At 46.1% G+C, this 17,959-nt stretch overlaps 1 protein-coding gene and 1 long non-coding RNA gene across 2 annotated transcripts in view; one reads left to right on the forward strand and one right to left on the reverse strand.

The window, feature by feature from the left end:
• Window positions 1-448: 448 nt before the first annotated feature.
• LOC132249324 (uncharacterized) lies at window positions 449-15,202 on the reverse strand. The gene is made up of 4 exons (XR_009460736.1): window positions 15,066-15,202; window positions 9,991-10,146; window positions 9,603-9,767; window positions 449-2,144 (listed from the first exon to the last, which is right to left on the reverse strand). It is a non-coding gene; the product is annotated as an uncharacterized LOC132249324 (long non-coding RNA).
• CCDC178 (coiled-coil domain containing 178) overlaps window positions 15,116-17,959 on the forward strand; it is a 381,945-nt gene continuing 379,101 nt past the window's right edge. The window contains exon 1 of the mRNA XM_059724137.1: window positions 15,116-15,294. Within this exon, the coding sequence (XP_059580120.1) occupies window positions 15,269-15,294 (26 nt within the window). The 5' untranslated portion in view covers window positions 15,116-15,268. The remainder of the gene's footprint in view (window positions 15,295-17,959) is intronic.

A 17,959-nucleotide genomic window follows, 5' to 3' on the forward strand; every position in this document is an offset into this window, starting at 1 on the left:
GTTATCTTTATAACTGTTTTATCTCCATGGAGCAGTGTGAAATTATGCTAACATGTGCTCCTAGGTAGCACAGCCAAGAATTAACCCTTGCCTGAAGTGGTGTAACTTTTAGGTGTTCAGACAGCATGTAGTACAAATTAATGAGCTTTAATAAATGGACATTCACCTTTTAAGTGCCCTTTGCATGATCTAAGTATAATGTGCAATTTCACCCTAAATGTCTTATCTATAGATAGAGAGCCTATTATTTTCTTGCTCCATTGCTGGATCTCTCTTGTCTAGATGATAAACATTTCAAGAAAATGATTGGGCTTGACAGGACATAGATACAAAATCTAGTAAAATGGAAGGAAAGAAGGAAAATTATTGCCACATTTTATTGTTATTTCATTTGTCACCAAATATATATATATTTAATGTGAAAAAGTATATATTTTCCAATATCAAAATCAAGAGGGAAAGAGTGAGATTGCATTTACAAGATGAAGTAAACTTTGTTAACAAAAAGTAAAAATGTCCATAAGCACACAACACACAAAATAAAATGTATTGGCACTTTAAGTCATGATTGTTCCACATGCAATAATATTCCTTCTGTTACATTTTAGGTTTTCCACATTCTGAATGCTATCTATTTGATGCTCAGTGGGAGTCAACGTCTTACTAAGGGCCAAATTTAAAAAGCTTTCAAGTGCCCCATAATCTTCATGGCACATTTCTTCCAAATTTTTATATTTCAGTGCGTTTCAAAATTGATTAAAAATGTAAAAAAGTTGCGATTCAGAGCAGTTGGTATATCATATGTGTTTATACTTCAAAGTCAAACAGTTTTCTCACATTTATTGGGAAAATGATATGTTCTTAAAAAGCAATTCAAATATCATACAACATTCTTGTAACTCACAAATGAAAGGCAGTACTGTTTGTAGAACTGTTGATATGTCTGGTAATAATTTATGGATTAATTATGACCACACTTAAAGTATAATCTGTTCCAAATACATGATTTCTAATTTGTGTTGATCCTTAATACACTGACAATGCTGTAATTTGCATATACCTGTATGACTAAAAATATTCAAATACCAAACAATTCAGTCCCAATAATTAAACATAAAAAACAACCAAAACAAAATTTTGAAGCTGACTTCCTCCACATCCACAATAGTCCTTGGTTCACAATATTCAGGGCATGCTGTAAGGTCTACTTAATCTTCTGTGTCTTTCCCCTGGGCGCCATGTGTGTGGGTTCTTCTCGAGCCTCGCCATGGCTCTTTGGGCTGAACAGCTTGGTTATTGGAGTGACTTTGGGTCGGTTCCCCAGGGGACTCACCTGCATGTCTTTGATGATGATTATATTTGGATCAGGAGGACAACGTTTGGTCCCACCTCCCTGGCGCCTTCCCTTGGTCGTTCCTGCTGTTCCTTCTTTGTGGGGCTCTGCCTCCCCTATACCCTGCCTAACACCAACTGTGATGTTGTCACTTGTGTCGTCGAGGCTGATGTCCTGAACCTTCTCAGCGCTCAGTCTTTCAGGATCTTACAGTCGCAGGCTAGTGGTGATGCTTCTATGCTCTCTTGCCTATACGGCGTCCGGCTTTGGCACCGTTCCATCCTCCACCACGTCGCCTTTTCCCCAGGTTTGGTAACTGCCATCTGTCAGATCCTGATACTGCAGGGTCCTGCCTCGCTCCAGTCATTGCTGCAGCCTTCCTCTGTCCACGTCGATCCTGTAAGTAGATCCTCGGGCCCTCTCTGGCCCTGTGTTCTCATAGTGACCCCTTCCTAGGGTACCCACCAGGTCCCCTTGCTGGGACCACTTGAGAGTTCTGGCCCCTCTGGGCCAGTTGGGGACTCCACTTCCAGTCTCCACTGCTTTCTTTCACTGGGTCTTTTATCCCAGCTCCAGGCATCTGGCCGACCAATCGGTCCCATCACGCTCTTATAAAGCATGCCCATGTGGACGCGGGAGCTGTTCCTGGCTCCTCTTGGCTTGGCTGCTTCATTTTCTTCTGATCTCCCATGGTGGCTCTGCCTGCTGTGGTTTCACTTTTGCCACGTTTGGCTTCCAGCATGGCATCCTGTCGCCTCCCTATCTTATCTGGTAAGTCTTTTCCACAGTCTATCTTTTCTTTTTTTTCCCCCTGAGAAGATAAGCAATATATAGGTCTTTGTGTAGCTTCTAGGTCAGTGGTTCTCAACCGTTTTTGTCCCAGGACCAAGGTTCCCTCTAAGGTGCGCACGTGCGCATGCATGCACAACTAAAAGTGTGGCCGTGCACAGCCTTTTCAAGGCCGTGCACCAGGAGAGGCTGGAGTGGGAGCCAGGTGTGGGTTCTGCCGGCTCCAGGAAAGTGCTCTACTCCCCCGCATGAGGGCTGGGGAGTGGAGCACTTCCCTGGAGCCGGCGGAGCCCGCACCAGCCCCCAGCCCCAGCCTCAGCCTCCGAAGGAGTTCGGTGCACAGGTGGTTTTCTCTTCCATCCTACCAGTGACCGGACGAGGAAGACGGCAGGAGAACTGCATCCGAGAAACCAACTGGCGGCTTTGGCAGTGGTGTCTCGAGGCAGGCTTCGGCTTCCTGGACAATGACCCGCACATCACAATGAGGGACATGCTCAGCTGGGATGGGCTTCACCTGTCCCCCGAAGGTAAGCGTGTGTTTTCTACTAGGCTGGCGGATCTCCTCCAGCGGGCTTTAAACTAGGCTCGTCGGGGGGAGGGGAGTACGAGGGCAGGGGAAGCTGTGGACCACCAAACGATGTGGCACCCACAAGGACAGCCCAGCCTGAAGAAGGAGAACATTGGAAACCTGAAAGCCATGGGGAGACCAGCAGTACAGAACAGGTAAGAAACAAGAAGGTAAGAAACAATGGGACCCTTGGGACTCAGAGCGGGGGGGCAGCAAAGGCACCAGTCACAGGGCTCAAGTGCCTATATACTAATGCTAGGAGCATGGGGAACAAGCAGGATGAACTAGCGCTCCTGCTTGCACTAAACACCTATGACTTAGTGGGGCTAACAGAAACCTGGTGGGATTCATCCCATGACTGGGCGGTACATATTGAGAGCTATAGATTGTACAGAAAGGACAGGTCAGGGAAGAAAGAGGGGGGAGGTTGCACTTTATGTCAGTGAGCAATATACATCAACCCTCATCAAGACAGAATCCAAGGTTGAGGAAGTAGAAGGATTGTGGGTTAGGCTACATGGGGGGCAAGGAGAAAGGGATTTGGTGGTAGGGGTCTGCTACAGACCCCCACACCAAGGGGAAGAAATAGATGCGGGGCTCCTGAGGCAACTCTCGGAGACCATAAAAGCTAAAGACGCGGTAGTCATGGGGGACCTAAACTACCCGGACATCTGCTGGGAGACGCAGACAGCAAGGTCCCATCGCTCACGCAGGTTTCTAACTTGTGTACAGGACCTCCACCTGACACAGGAGGTGCATGGTCCCACTAGGGGGAATGCCATACTGGATCTGGTATTGGCAACAGGGGATGACATGGTAGTGGACCTCCAGATCGGTAGCCGTCTGGGGGACAGTGATCACCTAATAAAAGAATTCACCATAAGACGGCGAGTGGGTAAGGTAACTAGTAGGGTGAAAGTGCTAGACTTTAGGAAAGCTGATCTCAATGCACTCAGGCGATTAGTCAAGGAAGCACTGCAGAGTAGGAGTTTTGAAGGGATGGGAGCCCAAGAAGGGTGGTTGTGCCTTAAGGAAACGATCCTTCGGGCACAAAGCAAGACGATCCCCAAGCGAGGCAAAAGAGGGAAAGGGGCCAGGAGGCTTCCATGGCTGAGCAGAGAAATCCAGGGCAGCCTAAGGGCCAAAAGGGGAGCACATAAAAAGTGGAAACAGGGTGAGATCACTAAAGATGAATATACCTCCTCTGTTCGTGCTTGTAGGGAGGCAGTTAGACGGGCCAAAACTACCATGGAGCTGAGGATGGCAATCCAAGTAAAAGACAACAAGAAATTGTTTTTTAGATATATTTGGAGTAAAAGTAAGGCCCAGGGAGAAATAGGACCCCTGCTAAATGGGCAGAAACAATTGGTGACAGACAGGGGGGACAAGGCTGAACTCCTCAACGAGTTCTTTGCCTCAGTGTTCCTAAGTGAGGGGCATGACAAGTCTCTCACTGGGGTTGTAGAGAGGCAGCAGCAAGGTGCCAGACTTCCATACGTAGATCCTGAGGTGGTGCAGAGTCACTTGGAAGAACTGGATGCCTTTAAGTCGGCAGGCCCGGATGAGCTCCATCCGAGGGTGCTGAAGGCACTGGCCGACATCATTGCAGAGCCACTGGCGGGAATATTTGAAAGCTCGTGGCGCACGGGCCAAGTCCCGGAGGACTGGAAAAGGGCTAACGTGGTCCCCATTTTCAAAAAGGGGAGGAAGAAGGACCCGGGCAACTATAGGCCAGTCAGTCTCACCTCCATCCTTGGCAAAGTCTTTGAAAAAATTATCAAGGCTCACATTTGTGAGAGCCCGGCAGGGCAAATTATGCTGAGGGGAAACCAGCACGGGTCTGTGGCGGGCAGATCGTGCCTGACCAATCTAGTCTCTTTCTATGACCAGGTTACGAAACGCCTGGACACAGGAGGAGGGGTGGATGTCGTATACTTAGACTTCAGGAAGGCCTTCGATACGGTATCCCACCCCATACTGGTGAACAAGTTAAGAGGCTGTGATGTGGATGACTACACAGTCCGGTGGGTGGCGAATTGGCTAGAGGGTCGCACCCAGAGAGTCGTAGTGGATGGGTTGGTCTCGACCTGGAAGGGTGTGGGCAGTGGGGTCCCGCAGGGCTCGGTCCTTGGACCGATACTCTTTAATGTCTTCATCAGTGACTTGGACGAGGGAGTCAAATGTACTCTGTCCAAGTTTGCAGATGACACAAAGCTATGGGGATAAGTGGACACGCCGGAGGGCAGGGAACAGCTGCAGGCAGACCTGGATAGGTTGCACAGTGGGCAGAAAACAACAGGATGCAGTTCAACAAGGAGAAATGCAAAGTGCTGCACCTAGGGAGGAAAAATGTCCAGCACACCTACAGCCTAGGGAATGACCTGCTGGGTGGCACAGAGGTGGAAAGGGATCTTGGAGTCCTAGTGGACTCCAAGATGAACATGAGCCGGCAGTGTGACGAAGCCATCAGAAAAGCCAATGGCACTTTATCGTGCATCAGCAGATGCATGACCAATAGGTCCAGGGAGGTGATACTTCCCCTCTATAGGGCGCTGGTCAGACCGCAGTTGGAGTACTGCGTGCAATTCTGGGCGCCACACTTCAAGAAGGATGCAGATAACCTGGAGAGGGTCCAGAGAAGGGCGACTCGTATGGTCAAGGGCCTGCAGACCAAGCCCTACGAGGAGAGACTAGAGAAACTGGACCTTTTCAGCCTCCGCAAGAGAAGGTTGAGAGGTGACCTTGTGGCTGCCTATAAGTTCATCACGGGGGCACAGAAGGGAATTGGTGAGTATTTATTCACCAAGGCACCCCCGGGGGTTACAAGAAACAATGGCCACAAGCTAGCAGAGAGCAGATTTAGATTGGACATTAGGAATAACTTCTTCACAGTTTGAGTGGCCAAGGTCTGGAACGGGCTCCCAAGGGAGGTGGTGCTCTCCCCTACCCTGGGGGTCTTCAAGAGGAGGTTAGATGAGTATCTAGCTGGGGTCATCTAGACCCAGCACTCTTTCCTGCTTATGCAGGGGGTCGGACTCAATGATCTATTGAGGTCCCTTCCGACCCTAACATCTATGAATCTATGAATCCATCCCTACCTTGCCTCACCTCAGGGAGCAGCCGCTGCCTACCCCAAGTGAAGCTCCGCCAGTTCCAGGACACTGCCCCACTCTCCCACATTGCCTTGGGGAGCAGGGAGGCACGTGGCATCAGGGCCAGGGAGCGGAGCAGTGTCTTGGAGATGGCGGAGCCTCACTTGGGCAGGCAGCGGCTCCTCCCCGAGGTGAGGCAAGGCAGGGATGGAGGCTGGTGCGGGTGGCTGGCGCAGGCTCCGCCAGCTCCGTGGAAGTGCTCCACTCCCTGGCCCTGATGCAGGGAAGTGGAGCACTTCCCTGGAGCTGGGAAGCCCGTGCCAGGCTCCAGCTGCAGCCCCTGGTCCCTGGCTCGAGTACCCTAGCCCCAGCCCACAGCTCCCAGCTCCAGCCCCTGCCTCCAGCCACCAGCCCCTGGCTCCAGCCCCTGGCTCCCTGCCCCCGGCTCCAGCCCCTAGCCCCATGTCTCAGCCCCTGGCTCCCGGCTTCCAGCTCCAGCCCCTGGCCCCAGCCTCCAGGCCCCAACATCCGTCCCCAGCTCCCAGCTCCAACCTCTGGCCCCTGGCCTCTGGCCCCCAGCCCCCTTTGGTAAGTATCCCATGCCAGACCAAGGAGGCTTGTTCACAGACTGAGGCAGCGTGCTCATGGACAGCTGCTCCTTAGAGGGAACATTGCCCAGGACCCATTTGTAAATGTCAATGGCCAGTCCCAACCCAAAGCCCCTCGCTCCTGACCTGCTGCCCCCCACCCTCAGACCCCAACCCCCCAGTGTGTGGGGCAGGGGTGTGTGTATGGAGCATGGAGGGTGTGTGCAGGGCACGGGGGGCCCCAAGCAGCCTTTTGCAGGCTGGAACTCTGTCAGCCTGCACGGTAAAAGCTACAATTTCCCACATTTTTCTCCTTTAAAGGAGAATCCATTTTTAAAGTTTTATCAAATTTTAAAATTTGTTCATGACCCTTTCATACATTTTTGTGACCCACTTTTGGGTAGTGACCCACAGATTGAGAAACACTATTCTAGGTAACACCGAGGAATTTGGTTCATGCTCATATGTATGTATATGTACATGCATTTTTTTTTTAATTTTCTTGTCAGTGATTTCCTAATAAAGTTTCTTATCATACAGTACTTTTAGGCTGGTGTCACAACTGCTGCTATAACTCTGGCTCTAGCCCCAGTCTTGTCCTTGGCCCATATCCTGGCCCTGGCTTTGGTTTAGAGCCCGTGCCAAAGCAGCTGCCCTGAATGCTTCTGTTGCATGGCTGGGCAGGGGTCAGAGCGATCATGTGCTTCATGCCTGCCACCAGAGTGGGGCTGGAGGTGGAGCCTCGATAGAAGATAAGTGGCAGTCGGGCAGGGAGGTGTTCAGACAGGGGGAGGGTAGAGTCAGCAACAAGCAGCAGGCGATGGGAGAGGGGATAAATATGGTAGTATCAGTGTAATGCTCCTGCTTACCCAATGAACGATTTCTAGAGAACCCAAAGCAGATTCTACTCCCCTTAACTTACCTGCCACGACTTGATGGAATAGAAGTCAAAGGAGGGGTTCAGCACTGTAAATATGGAAATCTCTGCTTTGGGTACTTGTGGCTTTTGGAGCAGTTCACACTGGGGCTCCAACTCCCCAATACCCTGTCCACACACCAACCGTCAGTGTCGAGATGCTATGATCAGCTGTGGCACTTCAGCCTTGTCCGGTTCCGATCTATTGTAACTATGTCCCAGCTTCTCCTTCCTCAAGGAAAAATTGGCCGAGTCTGATAGTACTTCCTTGCCCTTCTCAACCTTACTTACCTAGTCCTCGTGCTCAAGGAGCTACTCCTTACGACAGGTCTTGGATAAGGGCCAACTTGTTTCCTGGCCCTTGTGGCCTCTCAGAATAAAAATCAACAAAAATAGAAAGAAAAAAAAAACAAGGAAGCCTCCACTCCAGAGGGGTTATATATTTGGGACCCAGCATCCCCATTAGGATTTAGTTAATTCTCTCCACTCCCTATAGGACCTGAGCCTTGCCCTATGCTGAGGTTCAATTTCCCAGCCTCCGTCCACCAGAACCTATCTGCGCTGTACTAATAGGGCTCTCTTTGCCCCAGCACTGCTCTGCCTCGGTGCCTGGAGACCATCTCTGCCCCAGCCTTGGTCAGCCTGGAGGCATTTCCCTCTCCCTGTCTCCCCCTGCTGGCACTCTGAGTGCCTTTTAAATTACTCACAGAGGCGCCTGTGGCTGACGTCATCTGCCAGGTGCTGCTGAGATTGATCGACAGGGAGCTTTTAAACTGTAATGGTGGCGTCATGTGATGCTGCAGCTACATCTCTCCCTGCTCTAAAGATAAGTTTTCCCCTCTCTCCAGGGTTTTTTGTTCTGCCTATTTGGGGTCGGCCAGGTTCTCGGGGTATTTGGGGGGGTGCATGGCCACCATTGTCACAATCAGAGTTAAGGCATGAAATATTAACCTCTTAGAAAGAGAGCAAAATGTTGATGTTGACTATGTGAAACCAGGATTTTCATCCAAGATGCACTAAAAGCTCAGATAATTTTGTTCCAGAACACGTTGCAATGAACTTTATCCAAAAAAGCATCATTTCTGTTGCATGGTCCTTGGAACTTGCTAATAATAGCAAGTAAAAATGCAATTAATGCATGTCACCAGTGTAAAATGTTCTATCTGTCCTAAATGTATTTTGTGGCTCATTATCATCTAAGAATGGCATTTTATTAAACATGACATAGCTAATCACTTTGAAAAAGTACCTCATTTTTAAAATATCAGCAAAAATCAACACATTTGTCATATTCTCTGAAGTGAGTAGCTGAAAATATAATTAAAAATATATCTATTGAGATTATTGAGAGTTATAAATATAATTAACAGATTCCTTTTTGTTTAGATTGCCAATTTTGCTTTAGGAGACCATTGATAATTTATTTAAACTAATTCCTCATTAAAATTAAGTACTAATTGCTAAATTATTACTTCATAATGTTACCATAGAAAAATGCAGATCAAATGCAAATAGAGACTGACATATTTAAGTATTTTAGTATAATAGCTAATTTTTCCTTCATCACAACTGAACAAAATACAATTTGTAGTGATTAACAAAATATTTAAAAAAATCAAAATGGTTTTAAAATTTGCAGTATTGCTAAAATGCATCTGTCACACTCAAGCGATTAACTCCCTCTATCCTCAGGATTCTGATCAAAGAGTATTACTATTAGGATTATTTTATGTAGAATAGTGCAGTTAATCGATGCCGTTTAGTAAACAAAGCCAATGCTATAGTCAGACAAAATGACAGAATGTGGATATTTGATCAACTTTGCTATAATTAGTTACTGTCGGGCTGTCACTGTGTAAGGGCATACACCCTGACATCCTTCTGACATTCACTGGCCCCTTAAGGGGGCTGTGCCCCTATGGCTGAACTGGAGGGGATTTGATGGGGGATTTGATGCCCCTTCTTTTCCTGCCTGCCATGACTTTGATGTTATAAGAGATCTGAAAAAGGGAAGTGGTGACTGCCTGTCTCCTACCCAACTCAATCTAAGGGGCTGCCCCACACGCCGGGGGGACTAACTCTGGGACTGAAGAAAGGACCAGCTTGGAGCCAACTTTCTGATTCCCTCTTCTTTAATTTTTTTTTTTTAAAGGGAAAAAAAAGAGTCCTTGACCTTTGGCCTCTTCGGCCTCAGGGGTCTTCCATGTCTAGTGCTCTCTTGCCTGGGGTCATTACCCCAGACTCTTCTATGATCTGCTCTCCCTGCCCGGGTCTCTTTCCCGGGACCTTCAAACCGTGCTGCAGGGAACTTAATTACCTGCAAGTGCCATTCCCGTGGCAGGGGATTCCCTCAGACGTCATCAATTAGGGTGGACACAGTCTTCGTCGCTTGGGATCTTGCCTGTCCTGCTTCAGCGATGAAGGCTTCTGGGGGGGGGTGAGCCCCTACTCTCCTTTCCTTGGGCAGGTGCCTGTCCTCAGTCTGGACTCTCCGACCGGCCGGGGAATGTCCACAGGAGGTGAAAGGAAAAAAGAAACAATGCAGAAAAAAAATGCCGTGGCGTGTGGTTCAGGCGGGTCCGCCACCTCCGCCATTCCCAAGGGCTATCCTTGGATTCCCTTCCGGTGCCCGGCCCCTTCCACCCTCCGCTTCACTCCTGTGGTGAGGGTGCCGACGCCTTTTCAACCTCAGCCCAGTGGCTTACCCAAGCTTCTTGTTCTTCGGCTACTCGCCCACGCTCCTTCAGCTCCCCTCTGCGTCCGCCCCCGGCCTCCGGATATAGCCCATGCTGCAGACTGGCCCGAAATCACTTCACGTGATGTGGAGGTAAAGCTGAGCCGGTGCAGACCGGGAGTTCCTGCTGTAGAGTAGACGTCGCCACGTGAGGTGGTTCGTGTCCCTGGCCGGGGATACACCCCTGGTGAGTGCCCTCTGGGCTCTCACAGTTATCATCATATTTTTTCACATAAGCTGATATTTTATATAACTTTGATTGTTTCTGGTCAGAAAATGTTCTTACAAGATACTACAATAAGACACAATTTCTGAACTCACTTGATATAATCTTAACGAACACATAGAAAAATACTATGTACCCATCTGCACTCTACTCATCTCATGGATGCAGTCTTTGAGATCATCAAGATATGTAAGTTTAAGTTCCTATGAATATTTTAGTTTCTTCCCATATAGGTGCAGTACTGAGTACTACTGGAAATTGTAACATGATAGAAGCATTTAACTTCTCAGATGTAGGTTTAAGAATAAATGCTATAAATAATTATAAACCCAGATATTTTGAGATGCAATAATCAGCAGATTTCTTCATCAAACAGTCCCGATGGCTAGGTACAGACATTTGGAGGTGTTAGGAGGAGGTTAACTTGGTTCAAAATTATATGAGGTAGGTCAGGATAGGGGGCTAATGGAAGGTTGGGGGTCCAGCAGGTTGGAGAGGATTGGAGGTCTACCAGGGCGTGGGGGGAAGGCATGACCCATGAGGGGTGAGCGACAGGTATGACCCATGGGTGGGGAGCCAGGCACAACCCACAGGTGGGGAGGGAGGGCAGGTATGACCCATGGGTGGGTTGGGGGGGCAGGTGTGACCTGCAAGGGGTGGAGAAGAAGGCAAGACTTGTGGGAGAGGTGGACAGGGTGAGGTGGGTGAGGTGGGATGGGGAGCAGGTGTGACCCACGATGGGGGGAGGCACAACCTGTGGATGGGGTGGGGGGGCAGCCATGACCCATGGGTGAGATGGAGGGGCAGATATGACCCGTGGGTGAGGGAGGGGCCAGCATGACTTGCAAGGGGTGGGTGGGGCCAGCATGACCCACAGGTGGGCTGGGGGGCAGGCATAACCCATGAGAAGGGGAGGCACAACCTACTGGTGGGGTGAGGGGGCAGCATGAACCCCAAGTGGGGTGGGGAGTCAGGCATGACCCAGCAGATGGGGTGGGGTCCCTCCTGTGAACCTACACCCCAATCCCCCCTGCCCCTTCCCACTTATGTGCTTGGCTCTGGCAGTGGCAAATGTTGATAAAAGCGGCTGAAGCCAGAATGGCTTGTGGGATGGTGGTTGAGAGGGATGGCTGGTTGTGAGGGGGCAAGGGGCCAGAGGGCAAAAAATAACTCAGTGCAGTGGGGGGGCATGAAAAGAGAAGCCCCAGGGCTGAGGCCAGCAGCTGGGTTTTCCCAGCCCTGGGGCTGTGCAGGGGAAGTGGACAGAAGTTCCATGCACTGGTTTGACCTAAATTGAATGAGTCTAATACTACATAGATCCAGGTTTATCTTAAACCAGGTTCTGCAATTGTTAGACCAGTTTGTGTACATGGAAATTCGGTACAGTTACAGGCTTAGGCTGATTGCCTGTCACAGAGACCAGGTCTGTAAATGTAAGGTCAGCACCAGGATGAGCTAAATTTAAATTGGGTGGCCATTTTGAACCCAGTTTAACCTGAATATCTGTACTTGGCCTAATGAACAAGAGATCATTGTATTTTAGACTTAGTTTTGGTAAGCAGTGAGATCATTATAGATGAAAAGATCAGAGGGCACATCTGCATGCAAATTTAAGCAGGTTTAAATTTAATGCACATTAAACTAATGCAGATTAAGTGGATTTTGGCAAGTGCCTACACGTGTTGGGAGCTGGGACTAACTTTACTCCCATGTTGCTTCAGCCCTGCCATGTGCCCCGTGGGCACCAGGGGAGCGTCAGCCTCCAGACACATGGCTGTCAGCATTTGGCAGCCATGCTGAAGCCAGAGCCAGCACCAGCTGTCAGCATTTGGCAGCCATCTTGGAAACACAGTCCTGCCCTCTGATCTCTGGCCAGCCCCTTCCCTGCCCAAGAGCCGCGTGCTCAGTACAGGAGCAGCATACAGCATCCTCCTCCTTGCCCACCCTGCCTCCCTGCATCAGGGCTGCCCCTGCCAGTGATGCTCAGCACCCTGCTGCTCCAGCCGGGACCCTGCCAGCGACGACCAGTGCCCTGCACTCATGCTGGCTATGGTGCTGGCCCTGCTGGGCCCTAACTGTAGGGTTACCATACATCTGGGTATTCCTGGACATGTCCTCTTTTTTGTCCCGCTTAAATTTGATACTTGGTTTGTATTGATATCAAATTTAGGCTCACATAGCCCAAAATCACCATTTTTAAGCTGCATTAAGGATGTGCACATGTAGACACCTCTCAATGCATCTTAAATTGGGCTAATCTGCATTAAATGATCCTATGTAGACATGCCCATTGAAAATAATTCTTAATGGAGTGATTATGAATTGATTACATTTAAATTAAAGGGCACACAATTGTCAGTCTCTCAGTAACGATAACAATTTCAAAAAAGCAAACTTTGAGAAATTATACTAGTTAATGAAGTTGACTGCACTGAAAAGCTTATGACTTGAATGAAGAGAGTTTTGGAGTATGGATATGCAGTAAAAGGAAAAATTGTAGGGAGCTGGATAAACAGGCAATATCCTAATAAAAGGCAATTAAGGTTAAGCAGAAGGCCCATAAAGAGTGGAAAAAAAGGCCAAGCAGGGAAAGGCACATAAAGATAAAGAAGTGTCAATATAAAATGAGAATTGACCAAAATCAAGTTGCATTAAGACTTGTAGAGACATTTGAGACAGAGGCTGAAAGATATTTTAGTCATATAAATAAAAAGAGAACAAGGAAGAAATGGGACCTCTAAATCAGAGGTGACAAATATATGGGGCCAGAAGGGCCCTAGCCCTCCTTGGGAAGAGGGCTGTCACCTGAAATGAATAAAACTTTCCATATGTCCTTCATCTTAACCCCCCCACACTCTTCCCCTCCCCCACAGCAAAAATTAGGCACCTATGCTCTAAATCAGGGGCAGAAGATTACTTCAGGCGGAGGGCTGCTTACTGAGTTTTGGCAAGCCATTGTGGGCTACATGGCAGGCAGCCAGGGGCAGATAAATATTAATTTTCTAAATATTTTAGGGGCCCTACAGGCTGGATAGAATGGCCTGGTGGGCTGCATCTGGCCCGCGGGCCATAGCTTGCCCACCCCTGCTCCAAATGATAGGATAGGGAAAAAGAATAAAGTTAGTTTAGGCTTTACCCTAATATTGAACGTATACTTTATCTTGGTTTTCAATAAAAAGAATAATGCTGAACATAGAGACAGAAGCAAGATGACTAATAACTACATGAAAATCAAAACTACAACGTTCAAAGCAGAAACAAAACTCACAGAGTTCAATTTATGCAAGTTAATGGAGCAAAACTGAAACATCTACCTCCTAGAAGTGTAGCAAGTAGCAAATACCTCCAGTAGGAAATATTTTAATAAATCTATATGGCTAAGGTAGTACCATCTGATTGGACAACAAAATGTGATACCGAAATTTAAAAAGGGAAAGAAACTATCAGGCACCTAGAGCCCCATTAGTTTGATTTCAATTGCACGTATGCAAAGCTTTACAACTATTTTTGAAGGAAAAAATAATTGAAGACATCCAAATGCAAGTGCAAATGCTAAATGAAATGCATCTCTAAGTACTGTAGTTAAAAAAACTCAAAACATCCCTGCAAAATGTGAAATGCATTTGTATTAGTTGTATGTACATTGTCACATTTTCATCTTATAAAATATGCTTGTTCTTATTTCATCTGTACTTGCTTATCAGGTGGAATTAGCAATGACTGGAAACAAGTAGGCCCACAGTAGTTTATACTAGAAAACATTCAAACATTTATTGGCATGGTTAGAGAATCCACTTTCCCTCTTCTCTTTTGCTGTTTAGTTTGTATAGTTCTGCTAGGCAACTTTGATAGCAAGTAACACAATTCATTAACAAAACAGAAATAATAAAATAGTATTTTATTCCACAGTGAAATAAGAAGCTTTGGAATGCTTTGCCAAAATATGATACATATCTATTATTTACATTTAAACACCAACACAATGCTCTTCCATCAAATATTCTTTAAATAAAAACTCAAAAGTTTTTTTTCATTCATTCATTAAACTGTATCATAGCAATGATGTAAAAATAGTACTATCACTTTTAGCCAGTGAACATAAATGTTATCAAGAGTACATATTTTAGACTAATGTAGAATGTTAACTAGATTAAAGATTCATTTAGATGCTGTGGTAGAGATCTTTGATATTCAGAAAAATAATTTTACTCTTTATTGGATTTTTTCTTACTTTTCCCATGTGGGCTATTTTAATAAGAGTTCAATCTATAACGTATAATCAAGGATATATGAGCATCACTGCCTTGCATACCTGTGCATCACATATAAAAAAATCTTTGCACTTTATAGATAAGAGGGTCTGGGCTAGGGATAGAAGTTACACATAAACTGGTTTAAGTGATCAGAAACTGGTTTAAACCTGTAACAGAACAGAAGCTCAGTGCACATAAACCAGTTTCAAAATGGCTGAAACTTGTTTAAGATAAACCTGGTTGCATGTAGTATCAGACTTAAGTTATGTGGGTTAAATGAGTTTATGAAACTTCTGTCCCAGACCTCTTCCTGGTTCAAGTTAAACCACAGTTCCCCAGCATCCCAGCATGCTTTCCCGCCCTGGGCTGGGCCGTCTGCTCCAGAGACCAGGGTTGGCCCCACCCCTCTGCTCCCTAGCTGGAGCAGTAATGGCTGGCTGACAAGGGTGTGGGGAGATGCACCCCAGTCTAGGGTGAGCGGGGGCTCCCCCCCCCCCCCAGCAAACCTCAGTTGGGGTCTGGGGCTAGGGAAGGGGGTTAAACACCACATCCCCTGCTCTAACTTACTTCTGGCTGCAACTGTAGACTACAAAGCCCAGCACCACATGGAAGCAGGAAGAGGAAGTGATAAGCAACTCTGCAGCATGCTGCTATTGTAAGTCTGGACTGCAAATCCCAGAGACCTTGGAGGCAGCAGGAAGAGGAAGTAAACACACAGCCAGAGAGCCATTTCTAGCGCTCCCTGGCTTCTGGCTTGAGACACTGCAGACATGTGGCTGCATTACCTATATCAAAGGTAAATGTCTATTCACTTCTGTTTCAATTTAATATGCGCAGCTTAGACTAACCTGCAAAGACTGAATCAATGTAGCCTTGGGGTTTTTATCTGTCTGTACCTAGCTGAAGACAAGATTGCTTACAGCATTGAATAAGATATTTAATCTGCTTTCCTGTTTTAAAGTCTTCTTGAATTTAAAAGATAATTTAATTCAAAGAGAAGGGATTCATATTCATCAATTATCTCTTGAAATAATTAAAGAAAATGTTCCCCTCTTAATCCTGTTTCTGTACATTTTTAATGGTAACACTGAACTTTTATTTCAACAACATAGTGAAGAAATAAAAATACAAGTTTATTTACTCATGTTCAATTTAGCTGTAAGAGCTTCTTGGCATTTTTTTTATCTTAGACAAATGGAGAGTATATTTTTTGTTAAAGGTACATTTTACAAGGTATCTGAGTTTATTGATAAAATGTTAAAAAGGGGCCATTATTTGACTGAGAAACCCTTTTCCCGTCTAAAAATATTCCCTTATTTGTAATAGATAGAATAGTGTTTTGTGGCAGGCAGGAAAATGGATCTTTAAGCACTGAGGCTTAAATATGGCTGACAGAGTCATTTGATGGTTACATGAAAGCAAGGTGAATGTCATAATAAACAGTATGGTCTCTTTACATTTCATTTATGTAATACTATATTAAATTCATGTAATCTGTTAAGTAAAATTCAAAGAATCTATGTCTGATTTTTCTCTGTGTGTTTGTCCAGATATTTATGTTCACAGGTCCTGACCCTAGCCAATTGAACCAATTGTCTCCAATGGCTCATGTATAGTAAAACAATATTATGTTGTTGTGGAGTAGACCTAAAAAAAGGCAATTAAATGACACTGGATCAATAGAACAGCAAATTGTAAATGTTGCTAATGGGCAGTTTCTAGATTATGATGTTCAGTATTTCTTTTTTTGCTATAGTGGGTTTTGGGGGGTTTTTGGGTAGAAGGACTGGGTCAATCTCTTAGCCAGCAAAAATTGGGGTAACTCATTATTTTTCATCATAGAAACCAAGGCTGTCTAACTTCTAAGTCATTGAGGGCCTCATGCCCTGTGGTCCAGAATGACAGGGGCCACATGCTGTGAGCCACAGGCCCCTTGCGCTATATGTAATGCAAGCATTGCACCATGCACACAGAAACCCTCCCATTATAGCATGGCCATAAACACCCCAGCACCACCTTCATGCCCCCAGCCACAAGCTCCCCACTTCATAAACACTCTGTGCCACCAGCTCCTCTGGCACCATGGGTTACATTGTGCTGCCCTGCCCTGCCCCCAGAGGTGGAGACAGAAAGTGGAAGCTGGAGGAGGAAGGAGGAGTTCAGAAACTTCTGGTTCTGCTTCAGCCAGAGAAGGGGGGAGGGCCGTGCAGGGTTTGCCAACCCTACTAATACACTGTTAGGTAAGTATAAGATTGGAGAGTAACCAGGGGTGGGTGAGTGGGGCATATGTCCCAGGCACTTACTTAGAGGAGGCACAAAATTTTCTAGTCATGCCTCTTTATATGATTTCCTACCATTCTATAAATAAGAAACTTCTTCCAGAAACATGCTATCTTCCAATTATATTATTTATGCGTTGTTTGGTACTCTCTGGGCACATCTACACAAGATGCTATGTCACCATAGCAATGCGCCACAGCAATGTAGCATCAGCAGGCACAACACGTACGTTGCCATAGCAACACGCTCCCGCACTGTAGTGCGTCGCTACGGCGACATAGTGGGTAAAAATAACTGTGCGCCACCAGCACGGTGCAGTAACAGCTGTTACTATGCCATTGTTTAGTATTTTCTAAAGGAAGGTACTGATGGCACAGTGACAATGGTACCGTAGGGCACGTGTAGATGCTCCCTCTGTTTTAAATTTCTTTGTACACAATATGTATTTGTATGTATTATCTTCAGATAACTTTCTTTCTTTTCAAGTAGTAGCAAATGGAAGACTTTTTTTAAAATACAAAAACAAGAGTTTTTGCATTACTTACAACTTCATAACAAGAATATATTTCTGTTAAATCTGAATGGTAGGAAGGCCCTGTATGTCTAGGGCCACCATACGTCCCAGGTTAGCAGCTACCTTACCAGATGTTTATCAAAAACCACTCAATCTGATTCAGCTTGTACAAATAGTCTTTCTAGAGACTTATGGGAATCAATATAAATTGGCTAGGCATAGAAGGCCATAAGATAACTATATAAAACTGCTATTACAGAGAGATATAGCAGAAAACACAGTATTTACAGTGGAAGGTAGACTATCTGTCTAAACACCTCTCTGCTAGCCACAATATGCTGGAAATGAACATACCTACATTTATACTTTGTGAGAAGATATAGTCGACTCTAATGCATAGATAAAAGTCTAGGCTGCCAAGATACTTCATCTGAGCATCACATTTGATTGTGTTGAGTAAAGAGACTGCTAGCCATAGAAGATAGTTAGCTGCTGTCCTAAGTAGGTCTGTATTGTTCATTTGGTTTGGAAATCAAAATTAAAAACAGGAATAGAAGGAATGGCTCAGATCAAACCAAAGTTGATTTTTTTTTTTTAATTTTTATGACTAAAGTAGAAAACTAAAATATTTCACTTCATGTCTACAAAACCATCCCATTCAGCCTGT

The sequence above is a fragment of the Alligator mississippiensis genome, chromosome 3, assembly GCF_030867095.1.
Source record: "Alligator mississippiensis isolate rAllMis1 chromosome 3, rAllMis1, whole genome shotgun sequence".
Lineage (NCBI taxonomy): Eukaryota > Metazoa > Chordata > Crocodylia > Alligatoridae > Alligator > Alligator mississippiensis.